The sequence below is a fragment of the Rhea americana genome, unplaced genomic scaffold (genome assembly GCF_003343005.1).
Source record: "Rhea americana isolate MKP2758 unplaced genomic scaffold, rheAme1 scaffold_10, whole genome shotgun sequence".
Classification (NCBI taxonomy): domain Eukaryota; kingdom Metazoa; phylum Chordata; class Aves; order Rheiformes; family Rheidae; genus Rhea; species Rhea americana.
In genome coordinates, this window is record NW_028185039.1 from 6,168,899 (window position 1) to 6,184,713 (window position 15,815).

General features: G+C 38.7%; 1 protein-coding gene across 1 annotated transcript in view; it reads right to left on the reverse strand.

Annotated features, from left to right (window-relative positions):
• Positions 1-15,716, reverse strand: part of LOC146601685 (multidrug resistance-associated protein 1) — a gene marked incomplete at its 5' end in the record, with an annotated part of 55,263 nt that extends 39,547 nt beyond the window's left edge. Inside the window, 3 exons of the mRNA XM_085300658.1 lie at positions 765-890; positions 1,682-1,858; positions 15,660-15,716. Of these exons, the coding sequence (XP_085156784.1) occupies positions 765-890; positions 1,682-1,858; positions 15,660-15,716 (360 nt within the window). The remainder of the gene's footprint in view (positions 1-764; positions 891-1,681; positions 1,859-15,659) is intronic.
• Between the last annotated feature and the right edge of the window lie 99 nt (positions 15,717-15,815).

A 15,815-nucleotide genomic window follows, 5' to 3' on the forward strand; every position in this document is an offset into this window, starting at 1 on the left:
AACATGCATTCTTCATCAGTCTGATAAAAGCTCCACACTTACATCATTAAATGATCACAAATTAATGGAGAGGTCTTGCATTGTCTGTATCTTTCAGGATTTGTCTGGTTTTGTTTTTTAAATCGTATTTTACTGCTACTATTCCAAATCTGCAATAAACGTAAAGCAACTACCAATGAATGAATCACAAGTCTCTTTCCTTGAAATGGAGGTTGAAGTGATACTAAGATGGAAGTCGACCACATCCACACATTTAAGCAGAAAGAATTAGCTGGGGACACCTTGGTGCCTCATGCAGCATTTAACACCTTCCACCATACCATCAAACAACTTGGATGAGAACACGCACTAAAGATTTGTTACATGCAATACAAGTTCGCAATGAGATATATAAAAAACCTTCAACAGTCTTTTATTAAATTCAGTAAGTATGATTTGTATTATCTAGGCTTAAGCAGTCTTCCTGACTTGACTCCTCCACCCAATGCTTGAGTCAAGTTCTTAAATTAATTTCTGCCAAAATAAAGCAAGATAATCAGCATCAATTTACATGCTGCCATGCAATACACGCAGCAAAGATAAGTTTGGGTGTTTTTCTCTATTATACATTAAAATAAAATAAAAACAGCAAACATCACTTCGCAGTTCAACCAAGGTTTGTAAATAAAGACTGGACCTTTAAGAATTACAACTCTGTGCATAAGAATAAGATTCATGTTGATCTTTCAAAGCTTTAAATCACCAAAAGCTGTAACAGAACTTACCATTGTTATACCCAAGATTGTAGGGCTAACAAGAAAAAATGGAGCTCGAAAAATATTTTGACTTCTTTCCCAGAAAGAGTAGAAAAGGTCTGCCCAGCAGACTATCCACAGTATTAACCCCAAAGCCTGGAATATGAAAGTACATTTTATACATCAGTTTATGCAGTCTGAAAAAGCAAAATAGGCAGCATAACACACACACAAACACCAAATGTAATGAGTTAGTGTAAGAGGAGTCATAATCAGATCACCTCTTTTGGGCAATCCTACTTAGTAATAACATCTTTGGAAGAAGAGTAGTTTTGTTTTACCTAGTAGATCCTCATTAGAAATTTTTTTAAAAAAACATATTAATTCTTAGTACTACGCAATTCAGTGTATCAAGCAGCAGGTAATTGGTGAATTTCATTCCTGAATAGCAGATTAAAAAGACACTCTCCAATACACCAAACTAGCTATTAAATTCCTTCTTAAAAATTTCTAGTTATTCTACAGAAAAACAAATAAGAACACACTGAGTACCAACTTCACAATAGAAATGGAACAGAACATCTGCATTGACTCTAAATGTCTGTGCCGCATATTTTAGGAAGTTGACAGGATAATGAAGTCTTTTTGTTACTTCAAGATTTAGTTGACTCAAAGTGGTCCTCTCCAACCGTGTTACAAAGGATTTGCATACTTTTTTGACATGCCAGAACAAGTTTCAGAAAACTTATTAATAGAATAGAAGGGCAACAAAAAAACACAAGACTTCAAAAATCACACAAGTACAACAAGCGGATTACAACTGAACTGTACACGCAGCCCGAGCTTTGATGGAGTTCAACAAAAATAGTTCCACCAAAATATAGCTGAAAATAGACTCAAACCCCTCAGAGACATTTAAAAGATCATGATTTTAAGACATCACAGACCGTTTTGGCTTTGTTGAGGTGTGACATTTGGATGTATCCCCGGTCATGATAACGAAGGTATAGGAAGTAGACTGGGAAGCAGACCCAAAGGTAGATGCAAGGAATCCAAACTAGGACTGTGTTCTGAAAGCATGGGGTAAAGTCTGGATTTTCTGTGTGCCATGTCAGATTCCAGTCCTGGGGAAAAGAAATGGATTGAGTTAAAGGGAGGGAAAGGAAAAAACAAAACAAAACAAAAACAATAAACAAAAGCCACACACAATCACCCCCACACATGGTACTTAAGTACTTAAAAAAAATAAATAGCCACTGTCTTATTCTGTACCTTACGAGATATTCACTTACACTTGCATTAAACTGGCTCTGTATTATTATGTACCTAATTTTATTGCACTTTGCATAGCTCAAGTTTTAAACCTTCACAAGAAGGCATTAGTGTTGATTGTGTTGGTTATACAACAGCTACCATTACAGACAACTTGCTCAAATAGTGTACTGGGATTTTTAACAGTACTAACTGAGGATTTTCACATTATCGTTGCAGAGAAAAACAACACTAATTGTCTCCTATCAAAACCACTGTGTGCATGTATGTATAAAAAACACCCAGACACACTCCATCCTAAAATTAAAGAGTGGTAGAGTTATCTGGCAAGAAGTAAAAACCAACTGCATGAGACAGCATCACCGCACTGTAAAGTATCTTCAGAGCACTGAAATTTTCTGCAGCAAATCCAGCTGAGACTTTCCAGCAACCCACCAGAACAGCATGCAGACCTAAGTAGGAGTGGCTCGCCCTCGTGGCCCTGTTTCTTACTCAACAAGAGGAAGATCTAAGTTAATATAACTCACTGTTTCCCTATTTCTCTCAATGTGATTCTTGAAAATAAGAAAAGCCACTATGCATTTCTAAACAAAACTGACATTTACAGAAATCAAAATGTGATCGTCATTTCCATTACTGGTACAAGGACTATTTATAACAGCCTATTTAGTAAAATGAACTTTCATACCATATTCCGTATCATATTCATGATTGCCTTGAATTAGGAAAATATGTTCTGGGAAGTTTTACCAATTTATCAATTCCTTTTGTAAAATAATTCAACACTGCGATAGTAAATTACTGCCTTTGCTGTGAAATTATCACAAGTTTCCTCTCAAGTGCTAGAGATTTCTGGCTCTCCAACAAAATGATGCAATATACAGAAACCACTGTCGCAAACAGGTTGTGGCATTAAACAGCTGAAGCACAGCTCACAAGCATTGGGTTTGAGAGCCAAGCAGCCGGGATGAGAAGTCCCATGCCCGAAGGCGTGTTAATTAACGTTGTCTTCAGCTGCGAAGCGTGCGTTGTGTTTCAGAGGGTCACCCAGCTTACCCTCACACCACCAGTACAGCTACTGGAACATACCAGCAGCCACTAAGCCTGCCTGAGCCAGTCACAAAAACAAGTGCCACGTTTTACACATGAGCAAACTGAGCCAGATCTGCTTCCTCAGCTGTGGTGCCAGAGCTGGAAGCAGAGCCTTGCCTGCAGGGTCTCCTGGCATCTCTCTTCCTCCACTCTAGCTCCCACTGATTAAACAGAAAGCTTCAAACACAATTATAAAGAGAGGAAAATGCAGTTTAAGAAAGTGTAATAAAAAAACCCAGCAGCTATAGCTTGCAAGTATTTCAACTCAATGCTGACCAGTTGTTATTTTATCATCAAGTAGTCTCCCCCTCAAACTTGACCATTTTTTTTTAAATAAAGGTGATAATGTCTATCCTTAAAAACAAGCAAAAAAAAAAATCCTTCTTTTGAAAATGTAAACAAAAATATTTTCCTTCCTCACTTTCTCGTCATTTTGTCTTCTTTGAGGCTTCTTTCTCAGAGATAGCAGATGACGTGCATGGTGCACATAGATAACTATTTTTCTCCTATAACTCTAGACTGCTCCAAAATTCTTCTCTTAATTTGCTAGCTAACAAAACAAAACAAACAAAATCCCCTCTCCCCGAGCTTAATACAACCAATTTAAATAAATCAGTAAGCCCAAATATTTCTAGGGATTTACAAAACACTGAAGCAAATTAAAAACCCACACAGCTGGAGCACACATACACACACCCCGATTACGTGCATAGAGGATCTACGCAGGGGTCAAGTAAGGCCTGCGGGCGAGTGCATGGCGCCTGTGCGTGCCGCTCATTTCAGCTGAGTCACCCTTACATCTAGTCACCACACAAGCACTGTGGGCTGCTGAGTCCCAGCTGCTCCGCTGCAGCGCAGCGCAACAGGCAGGAGAAAAGTCTCCTGACTCTGCAGAGCAGTTTACAATTCACAAATTAAGACAGTTACTATGATTATATAATCAAACTGACAGGATTTAATCAGCTTAAAAAAAAAGAAAAAAGGAATTAAAAAAGAGAGCTTTGATACGATCTTATTTACTAAATAGCAATTCTAGAGATCTACATGCTGCTCAAGACAGTTACCACCTCACTTCTGCTGCTGTTCTTAAACGCTTGCTGCAAATGACTTAGCCAAGTGGCTACAAAGAGGGAGGCGCTGATGCAGGTGTCATGGCTGCATGACAACCAGAAGGAAGAAGCGCCGTACACACGACCGCTTTGCATGCTGGCAGCTGGATACGCTAAAATTGTGTGCTCTCTTCAGTTCATCTGACCTTCACGTTCATCTTTCACGCCAAGATATCACCAAATAACTTGCAATAGAGGACAATGCAAATGTATCTCAGGGTTAATAACAAAATCAGGACAACTGGGCAAATTTGGGGTAAGAAGACTGCTAGAATTTAGCAGCCGTAGCAATATCAGCATATTCCCTTCTACAACAGTGTATTTTGTTCTGCACTCTGCCAGGATTTGATCCAGATGCTGCTGCTCTCAATAGGAGTTTTCTGTTGATCTTAAATACATTTTTCTCCTCTGCACAGACAAAGGGCTAACGGGCAGAAGCCTGCTCCATTTTACATTCACTTCATGCAGCACAAGTTGGGTAAAGCACACGTGAAAAGGCAGCCATGACATTTATGCGGTATTTTTTCCTGTTGACTCCCCAGGAACAGCTCTCTTTGGCTATGCCCGTGTGCGGCACAGGCACAGATGAGCAGAGAGCCACGGGCAAATGCAAGACCTCCACTGGGCATGTTTCGGGGGCCTCTCCCATGGGGCGAATGAGCCGTCCACCACCACAGCGCATCTCCCCGTTGAGGCCTGTCTGCAAGGACCCCATCCCACCTGAAACGGTGGCAACCTCCACGTACAAAGTCAAGGAGACCTCAGATTCAGGGATGTGTTGCAATGGAAAGGCATACCCTGAACTCTGCCGTTGTGGTACCACTGCTTTACAAGGCTCAGTCCCAGTGGTAAAACGTGCCAACCTCATCAAGAGGCCAACGTGAAAACACACTCAAATTACGACACTCAGCTACACAAGTCCAGACCAGTTCTGCCGTTAAAAGACACGCTTCTCCTTTGCTTTACGTAATCCCACTTTCATAGTTTTACTTTTTCAGCACAAATCAACATTCTTTAACAGTCAATGCAGAAACAGTCACTGAAGCAGACCTTTGTGTTTAATCGTCATTAATTTGCAAAATTAGTGGACTTCATTTGCTCTGATTCAAGTATTACGAACACCATTTTAGCATGTTCTATTAAAGCAATAAGCTATCGCGTATTTACATCTCAAGTATTGGCAACGCCTAACTTTTCACTCTGATGGAAGCACCTAACACTTCCAAGTTTCAAGAGTGCATAAAGTGATTGAAATCCAAATGTTCATTGAATGGCTACATGAACTAGCAGCCTCCTGCCATGCAGCAGTCCAAAACCATGGACTTACATTGCTTACTGGTCTTGTCTGGATAGTAAGGACTCAGGTTTGGTAGGAAGAATCTTAAACTGCATTCTGCATAGAGATTTTCTGTTTGCCTGAGAACGTCAGATGTATAAAATGATTTTTAAAAAAGGGGAGGAAGGGATAAATTTTGGAAGTTCGGGCTATAGCTTTTAGACAGTATACCCTGGAAGCAGCCTGTAGTTTAAGCCATGGCTGCAGGAATCAACATGAACAAATCAGCAGAATCACTGAGTCATCCTTGTTCCTTCTCAGCAGACACAGGGACGGGAGATACCTGCTACTAGTTTTGTTTTACTCTGTCCTAAAACCTTTACTGTCCAGAAAGGCAATTTCTGAGATGTTAAATAGTTTGTTGGGTTTTCTTCTTTGATTTTTTTTTTTTTTTTAATTCCTGGGCAATTTTAAAGTTTCCCAGAATGACAAATGGGTATTTTTAAAGTTGTCTGACCCATTTCTTAATTTTTATTCTAGAAAGCTTTCATTTTCATTTCCAGCACTGTGGTTGCAAAAATACCACTCCAAGTTTTTAACAAGGTCAGGAATAGTCTCCAAACAGACAAATGACAGGTTTTGCGCCCAATGACATTGTTTTCCAAGGCACAAAAATGCCTTCTATTCATATTTGAGGTAAAACCCTCTACCTCCAAAACTAGCAAAATAAATGCTTGATGTTCTCAGAATCACATGGATCTATTCACAGGTAAACCACTTATTTAGTAGTGCATAAACCCTAGGAAAATAAAGAACAAGTTATATTCATTCTTGTCCAAAATTTCAGGAACAGTTAAGAAAAACATTGGCAGTAACTCTGTAAGACAAAGAGTTACAACAGAAAACATCAATTATTCTGTCTATATCAAGGGAAGGAGGCTATATACAGGGAAGCTATATACCTTCAGCGTACCTAATTTCAGAATAGCCGTATTTGACACTGGATGGGACTTCACTGTTGGCAGCCTCCACTCCAGCAAGCAGTAATGGCTGTTAAGTGAGCAGCCACCAGCTGCCTGTTCTCATATCAATAATCCTATTTGATCCACATCACATTTTAAAGTTCTCAGTAGCAGAACTGGAGAGACCAAAACCACTCAGTTTCATGCCTGCTGTGCACAAGCATGGCAGAAGTGCATGCTGCCAACTATGCTGCTGAATCCACCTGTATGAACCTAGCTCAGACTTAAAAATGACTTAAGCATTACTATACATCTACATAAAAACCAGTTAGAAAGCCACCTTGGAATTTAATATTAAAGATCAACATTTACTCCTGCAAATGGAGCTTGACACTGACACTAGAGTATACTCACTGCTTCTGCATCTCCTACAGGGCGGGGGGAAGGAAAACACCCATAAAACACACTTTTGCAGTATCAGGATACGGTTTCTATATCTTATCTTCCAAACAACAATCAAAAACATTTTTCATTTAAGGCAATATTTATATTTAGCAGAATGTAAGTAATTAGCTATTTCTAGCACTAACACTGTTACATCTGCTGACAACTTTCATTGTAATAGTATCACCACTTTCTCACTGAAACAGAAAGTCCCACAACCTGAAAGCTCTAAATTTCATACTAAGAGGTCCTCCGAAGTAGCAACTGTACAATCCTAACCCAAATATTCTCCCTCAGTCTGTCACTGGGGCATCCGCCTTAAGCCTACGCTATTTGGGACAGCAAATTTACTGCCTGCTTCTCCCCAGATATTTTCCTGATCTGGCAGAGTGTACAGTGTCAAAAGACAATGGACACCAATGGACAATAGGGGGTGAAGAATAATTCCCTTTAAAGCTAGTTTAAAGAAACTCTGAAAATGCAGACCTTACCTGATACAATCACTCTCCAGCAAAAATAATAGTAAAAATAGATTATAAATGCTGACACTTACTGTCAACAACACAGAAAACTAGGGAAAAGAACAAACTCAAGTGACCCCAATTTTAGATTTTGCAAATTTTTGATGAACTTAAAAGAGCTCTTCAAGGTTATTCAGATTGTTTCTTTTTTTCTTCAAAACTTTTAAGTTTATTAAAATTTATTTGGCAATGTTCTCAAAGCACTATAAATACAGCATCTTTATTCTATCACTCAGACTTTGAACTCTGCTCATGAAAAGTACACTGAATTTTAACATTCCTCTAAGAGAACATATTTAGAAAGGAGCCTAGAAAAAGCATTACCACACAAGAGCTCTACTGATGTAACATTTGGTCTGCTGTGCTTACTATTCAGGCTAAATCACAAGAGGCAACATGCTGATGAAACATGCAACAAATTCTTGTACTACCAATACTCAAGAACTCCCACAAAAAGCAGCAGAAACACCCACACCTAACACTGAAATTGCAACTGCAGCTCTCCTGTATGCACAGCAACATCCATGTAAATAAGGAGCAGAAAATAACAATACCCCTGACAGCAGCACACAACGCACTACCATGAGACTTTGGATTTTTTTTTTTTTCTTAATAAAGACAGTTGCCCAAAATGTACTGAACTCTGCTGTGAGCTGTGATACGGATCTCCTCCTTGCAACTGAAAAACCCTTGGCTGGAGGAAAAACTGAAACCACTGACTGTACATAGCCAAATAAAATGCAATCATTAACTACAGATTGTTTTCAGATAAACTGAAATTAAGAAATCTATGTTGTTACCAAACTAGCCAATTACCTGTCATATTAATGCAGAATGCACTGATAAAATGCTACCTCTTCTGTGAGGCACACAAAATTACCTCATGTTGCATTTAAAGAAAGTTTTCAATATATTCCCAGAATGGTTCTTCACAGGAACTAACTATATGGAATTAATGATTTATTAGTTTACTCTGTCATCTAAGGTTAGGGCGTAGTCTGCAAATAGGGAAGTATAAGAAAACTTTAAGATACTCATACATATTTTATGATAATACCTTCTGAACAGCTACTCCCTATGCATAATGAAAGAAAGCCAGAAGTGATTTGATTTGTAAAATAGACAAGAAGAGCATTCTAGTAAAAAACAAAAGCCACATAACCACATACTTGATTTATTCCCAGACCTCCAAATACTACTTCTACAGGAAGAAGTGACACAACTGCACATCTACAAGGACTACACCGCTTATCACGAGCGGTGGAACGAATGAACATGTAGCATGCTAGGCCACTGATTTGAGAAAAAACCTCAGGACTTCTCTTCATGGTCACATCTGACCACACAGTAGGCAGCTGTACATCAAAGTTTTCAGACATTTCTTGAGACCAGTAACAGCCAAATTAGCTTAATATGTTTCTGCCTGTTTGTTCTTCTTCCGCCACAGAAGTGAAATGAGAAACATCAAGGTTAAGTACAGAATTGGCAGGTAGGAATTAGATTCAGATCTCAAACTCTCCCAGCATGAGACACCCACAAAAAAACCCATATTTTTACTACAAGAGAACCAAATCTAGTATTTGATTGGTTTTTCTTATTTGATACAAGAGTGTTGTTGTTTGGGAAAACAGTGAGAACTCAAAATATTTTTCTTTGTGAAGTCATGAATGGAACAAAAACTGCTTTTTAAGTCCAAGTTCATTGGTTAAGATGCTCAACAGTAGTCAGGGAAGCAAGAAAGAGATAATATTGTTTAGTAAAAACTAGAACAATATAACACTGCAATTGCAGCATAAGAAGTCTTGTGTCTGAACAAAAAGCTTTAAGTCATTCACAAGCAAGCCTTCTCACCCAAACAGTCTCTCAAAAAACACATGTCCAGATCCAGACTTCAGTTGGAGGAAAAGACCAAGCCTCCTCTTCCTTCTTTGTTTCCAAGGAATTCTGAAGCTTACACTTAATTCCTGTAGCCTCTCAATGTTGTCACAGGGCAAGATTCTCAGAGAAAAAGGAGAACATTTAAAAATCACATTATAAAAGAAACAGTGACACTAAGGAACCTTGAATCATTTAAATAAATAAGACTTGGTGAAAAAGATACCAAAAGCAATGACTTACTTAACACACACCTGCCTCATTAATAAAACAGTCAAGAATAAAGCCTCTATCTTCCAATACCTAGTCCTGAACTTTAATCAGAGGTCTGCAGTTCTTTGTCAAAATCCCAAGCATCAATCTTCAAAACTTTTTGTGAGCATTCAAAATTCCTCCTCCCCATATCCCAATAACAGAGAGCACTGCATCAGCTGAAAGAGCAAAAATGTAACATGGCAAGGAAAAGCATGTCTTGCCTTTGGTTCCCTTTAGCCTAAGAGAAGGGGATGCCAACAAACTACCAAGGAAAGGAGCATCTGCCCTTATGGAATTCACAAGAGCTGATCTCTTTAATCCAAGAGGCTAAAAGCCTCTCAACTGGGGAAAATTTTTTTATGTCAGAGAAATGTATACTAGATTTCATTGGTACTTGCAAAATTAAAATATATAGCCTCTTTCTGCAGTGGTAGGATTTCCATATCCTGTCATGTTTACAAGTACCATGAGACAACATTTGGCTGTGTGACAGAGTATCATATAACATCTATATTTTTAGAACCAAAAGTATAGCTTTTATCCTTCCATAAAATTTTTTATCTGAAATCACTGTTACTCAAAAGAATACAGGAAATAGATCCTTGCTTTTAATCTTTTTTTTTTTTTCTGGTACTGAAAACAGTGTTTTTCCTTAATAACGCAACAGCTAATGTACCAAGTTTCAAATCACTGTGGCAAGATTGAAACACCTGTGTAAAAAATCAACAGAGAGATTAAGATTACAGTTTAAGTTGAGATAAACTGTATTCAAAGCTATCAGAGATGCAAATAGTGACAAAAAAGTAATGCAAGGAATTCCAACTTTATTAAAAGTAAGCAAAAGGTCAGTCCCCTGCGCTAGGCTTTTTAGAGATGTGACCCAGAATGACTTCAGTGCAACCCAGGTTAACCTTAACATAGTCTGAGTACAGCACAGGGCTTCAACATAAACTGCATTGTAATTACATGGGACAGAACAAGTTACTCAGGCTTTTTTGTAATTTTTTCCCCACTTGTTTAAATTTTCAACGTAAATGTTTGAAGGTTGCTCAAAACTGACAGCTCTAGAGCTACAGGTCCTCTGTTAACAAAAGCCTTCACCAAGAAAGTACTGGGCTTAATTTTTTCATACTTTCCCTAACCTGATCTACTTCTGAATAAACAGGAACAAGATGGTTTAATTTCTATGCAAATTCAAAACCTTGTTTGGATGACCACTAGCAAAAAGATATTACACGAGTTTAAATGAGAGAAAGCTCAGGAGTAGCCTGTTTCAATCCCACACAAATCCTGCAGCCTCTGACTTTTAACATACACCCCACCCATCACAACAGCCACCACCAAGTCATAGGAATGTGACAATCAACTGAAAATTACATTAAAGGCACTGGCTTGTATAAAGGTTTTTCTATCTAATGCTCCGATCCTCTGTTGCAAATTCTGTCTGCATGTGACCTTCCCAGGTAAGTAAATAAATAGGTTTATGGTCTGGGTCTGCATGCTCGTTAAAACTCTTAACACCCAGCTTGTCACAAACACATTCACAAACTCAATACCATTACAGCTAAAGGAAGTAAGAGCCTAGCTTTTATTATACACCAAACACACTCATAGCTGCAGAAACTACCTCCCTAGCTCTCACAATCCCACTGGAAGTGTCAATCAACCTACAATGAAAACTAGACAGTAATTCCTTAAAGGCACAGTCTTTTAACACCACTAAGAAAAGCCCACAGAGGCAGACAATGATGATAATGGGCATAACAAAGCAAAACAAAGAAACAGGAAGTCCTGTATTACTCTGTATTACTATCTAAATTAAGCAAAATCTTGAAACACCATTTTATAGAAACTGAGTGCCTCTAGCTAAATGAAACATTTCTACTTTCTGGATTTCAATCAATTAAGACAACATCTCTCTCCTAGAATTTTTTTTTTTAAACTTACATATATATACTGATCTCCTTTGGAAAGGGCTCAGAGACTCACTTGTGTAATGTATCTGCTATACTGCTTTATTACAGCTACTTTACCCTTCTGTAAAATATTTGTTGTTTGCTTAGACATACTGCTAACCTCCCACTGATTTCTATGTCTTTGAAAAGGGGGAATAAACTTACAGATTAAAAACGTAAGAACCCAGTTAGATACCAGGCGCACGTTTGATTCAAGCCTCCTATCCTATCACTCTGTCTCCTTGACCACAATGGCATTTATGCAGCAATTTTGAACCCAGTAATTTTGCATTTAACAGTGCAACATCAATAACCTATGGCACACTCTTGCCATACTTACTAGCTATTGCTGTTTATAAAAGTATATTATCTGATAAAGCAGATGGATCTACTTTTTAATAAGTTGTTCAGTTTATATTTAAGTATACACGCTATACACACAAGTACAAAAAGCTGCAGGGTTCCCAGAGATGTTCTAATTTGTTGCTTACTTAATGCATGAGAGTATGAGCCACGACATCCAGAACACTGAACTACTCCTTACATTAAAGGTCTGTTTTTCCTTTGGAACTCTATTTCAGGAAACTACCAGTGTCCTTTCCCTCCCAGTGTCCTCATAACCATAATACCTGTATACCTCACACAAAATTATTTTGCAAGTGTCAGTTAATCATTATAATTAAAGAACATAAAACATGTTTTCCCTAATAAATCATATTAAGTCACATTATAGTCTCAGAAAATACTAACTTGTCTACAATCAGCTGAGAAAGGTTGATGGATCTCCCCTCACTACAACAGTGCCAACCCACATACTAACACAACGTATTTGGTTAAACATTCAAGAAAATCCATTATACTAAGAAAGACAAAACATATCTGAGAACGTCTGGTAGAACTCTATACAGTAGCAAGCAAAGCAGAGTCCAATCACACAAAGTTCATTCCCGGCTTTTATGTGCAAGGCTCTGCCTCATCTTTTCTCCTCCAGTTTATCTAGCTCCTAAAGTTTGGTTCCATATGAAGAAGCTAAGTGTTAAATTCAAAACTGTCTTTGGATTCATTTTCTTTACTAATAGCAAAGAGGATCCACAAAAGCTTTTCTGTATGAACAGGAAAGAAACAGGCCTGGACTAACACTGGCAAACACAGCTCTATTCATTATAGGACACTAGTTTTCAAAACGGAACAGAGTAGATGAAACATGCTTTTTTCCTCCAAGGGGATGAAGTCGGTTGCTTTCAATCTTTCTTTCACAACCAAAAGCCCGATTCACAAAACATGAAGAAGAATCTTGAGTTTCCAAGAAGTTCCCACAAAGGTAAAGAAGAATTAGAAATTACTTCTATCTGAATTATTTTTTAAAAGAACACAATGCCTTTGCCTGTGAAGGTCATAGTAGGAATTTAGATAAACATAAGCTAGCTCCTTCACATTCCGTAAGTACAAACAAGAACCTCAACGATTCAGATTCTATTTGACTTGCAAACATTTTATAATGAATAATTGAGACTCCAACTAAAACCTGAAAGAGCTCTTGGCAGTGAGGGACTACATAGTTTTACTTGGCTGTTAATCTTCATATCTCCTACTTCTTTTTCCTAAAAGTCCTACTGTGGGTCACTCTTGATAATTCTAAACATCACAAAAATTCTTAACCTTCTCTCCCTTTAACAACTTCAAATGTAAAAAACTTCTTTAAATGTGATATTCCATAGCTTACAAACTTTGAAAAACTAAAGTTACCCCAAAACTCTATTCACCAGAGAGAAAGAACAATAGACTGTAGCTATGTCAACATCTAACTGCACTGAGACCACTGATTACGTGAGAGAGCATATATGCATACAGCTAGGTCAGCAGGTCAAAGCATCTAGCAAGTTCTAGGTCTGCCTTGATCCTTGATTATTATCCTGGAATATGAAAATGAAAAAGTTCCTCATCCTTCTCTCCCCCCCCCCCCCAGTACTGAAGCAAGGTTGACTGCACTCATACACTAGCAATACTCCAGGCAAAGCTATCTCAGTACTTTCAGGTCAAGTTTTTCAGTTCAGGCAAACTGTTAAAGTAACTGAACTGAAAGGCAATTAGTAGTGCAAAATGTTACCCAAAATCCTCTAGCTTCTTAAGGCTTTTTTTATTATTATTATTATTACTAAAAGCTGTTAGTTAATAGTAACATTATCTTACATAGCTACATGTTTGTATTACGGACAAGACACTTTTCTGAGATACTCAGTGATGCTAGGCAGAGCAAGGATGAAAGGGTACCCTTCCAAAAGGGAGTCTGGTTCAAAGGGATGCAAGAAACAGTTAAGCTCTGTAAACAAATCTGATTGCAGGGAAAGTTAATAGGGTGGGGGCACAGGAACTAGTTAAAAAAAATTGGAGGGGGGTCGAGGACAGAGAAGAGCAAAGAAGAAAATAGCAAACTGGCCTGAACTGTTTGAACTTTCAGAAGGGGTATTAAATAAAATCAGTTTGCTTAATCTTCTGACAAGAACTTTCATCAATAACATTCCCTGGGTGTGCAAGGAAGAAAAAAACCTAGCCAACAAAGCTTAAGAAGATTAGCGTTAAGGGTGCAGTTAGTCTTTTCCACCTGCAAAAATTTTTCCCCACAATTTGAAACCGAGTTGTCCCAAACCTGGCACATGCTTGAAAGAGAACATCTCTGCTTGAATCTAACAGGCTAACTGGGTTTGCCAGTACTCGGAAACCCCACTCCTCCCCTAGCAAGGCCCAAGCTCTCACCAAACCTGACCGCAGTTTGCCACAAGAATGCACTTACACATTCCACTGGGTATCTAAGCTCCGGCCAGCTCTGAAAGCAGAAGACAGCAGTACACAAAACAGGAAGAACAGCAGCACACACACACAGGCGATAGGGACAAGCAAATCTAGCACTGCTAGCCTTACTACCACTGGGAACAAAGCAATAATAAAGCAGATGCCCGAGAAGAGGACACATTAACAACAACATGTTCAACAAGGAAAAGATATTCCCAGACACGCCTGGCACCATCTGAAGTTCAGAATTATTCTCTTGTAGGACTGGAAAAATCCAGAAGGCAACAACCACACCCGCAGGATCATTTTCTAGAATAAATGAAAGGCAGACTCCACATGGTTTGGAGAAGGATGACACATCGCAAAACAATCTATATTATTGGAAACCAGTGCAACTAGGGGAAAAAAATCGATTGTGGTATGTGGTTACTACTGCATGTAACAGAAATGACTATATTATATACAATAATTTTAAGTACTTTTGTAATAAAAGAACCTACCAACCTACCTAGGAATACTAGACAAAATAGTAGCTTCAAATGCCATAATTTTAGTTCTTCCTTTTACCTGATGTTACATCTCCACAAGTCACTACTCTAGCAACTTACTCTTTTCCACAAAGTACTATTCTCTCAAGTCAGTCTTTCCATGAGCATAATTCTCAAAATAAGTATTGCCTAAAGCTCTGAAAAAAAGAAAAAAGAAAAAAAGAAAAAAAAAGAATGAACGCAAGCTCATGATTTAGCCAGTCTTGAGAGTGCAGAAAACCCAACCGGAAAAGGATATAAACACAAGCAATGTAAGTGGCTTAACAGAGCACATAATATTAGAAGAGTACAACAGGTTCTCTTTTTGTAATTGTGATGTATTAAGTTACAAGAAAAAACAGCAAATGGAAAGAATAAAACAGGTACTGTCCACATGGATCTGTTTCTAATTGATTCAGCTCCAAAACATAAATACTTGCTTGCAGATCGAGTATAATACGTACAGGAACAAGATCCCTACATGAAGCCAGGTCACTGTTTTTTTTCAGTGAAAGACACACAGATTTCATTATGCAGTGGATTCAGGGCAAACTTTGAAGCGTTAGATTGGCCGAAAAAAAGCCAAGTATCTTAAGTTTCTAATGATTCTTGAAATATTTGCTGAGTAATATTTTAACAGTTATGGAGACAGATAGTATAGTAGTATCTGTTACGCTTTTTTTGTTTTCTTCCTCTGAACTAGCAAGCTAGCTCATTAGCTCAACACTATTTGGCAAATATCTGATAAACAGCCGGTAAGTTGTTTGAATGGCGGAAGAAAATCCACACGCGATCTTCTTTTCACCCCCAACCCCCCCCCCACACACACACACACGCACGCACGCACCCGTCCCGCTGAACCCCCTCGGCCCGAAGAAGGCTCCCGCCGGCTCCCCGCGGCCGCGAGCCCTGCCGACGGGGCTGCAGCGCTCCCGGAGCGGCGAACCCCCCGCTGCGCAGCGGTGCGGAGCTGCCGGGCTGCGAGCCGCGCGCGTGGCCGCTC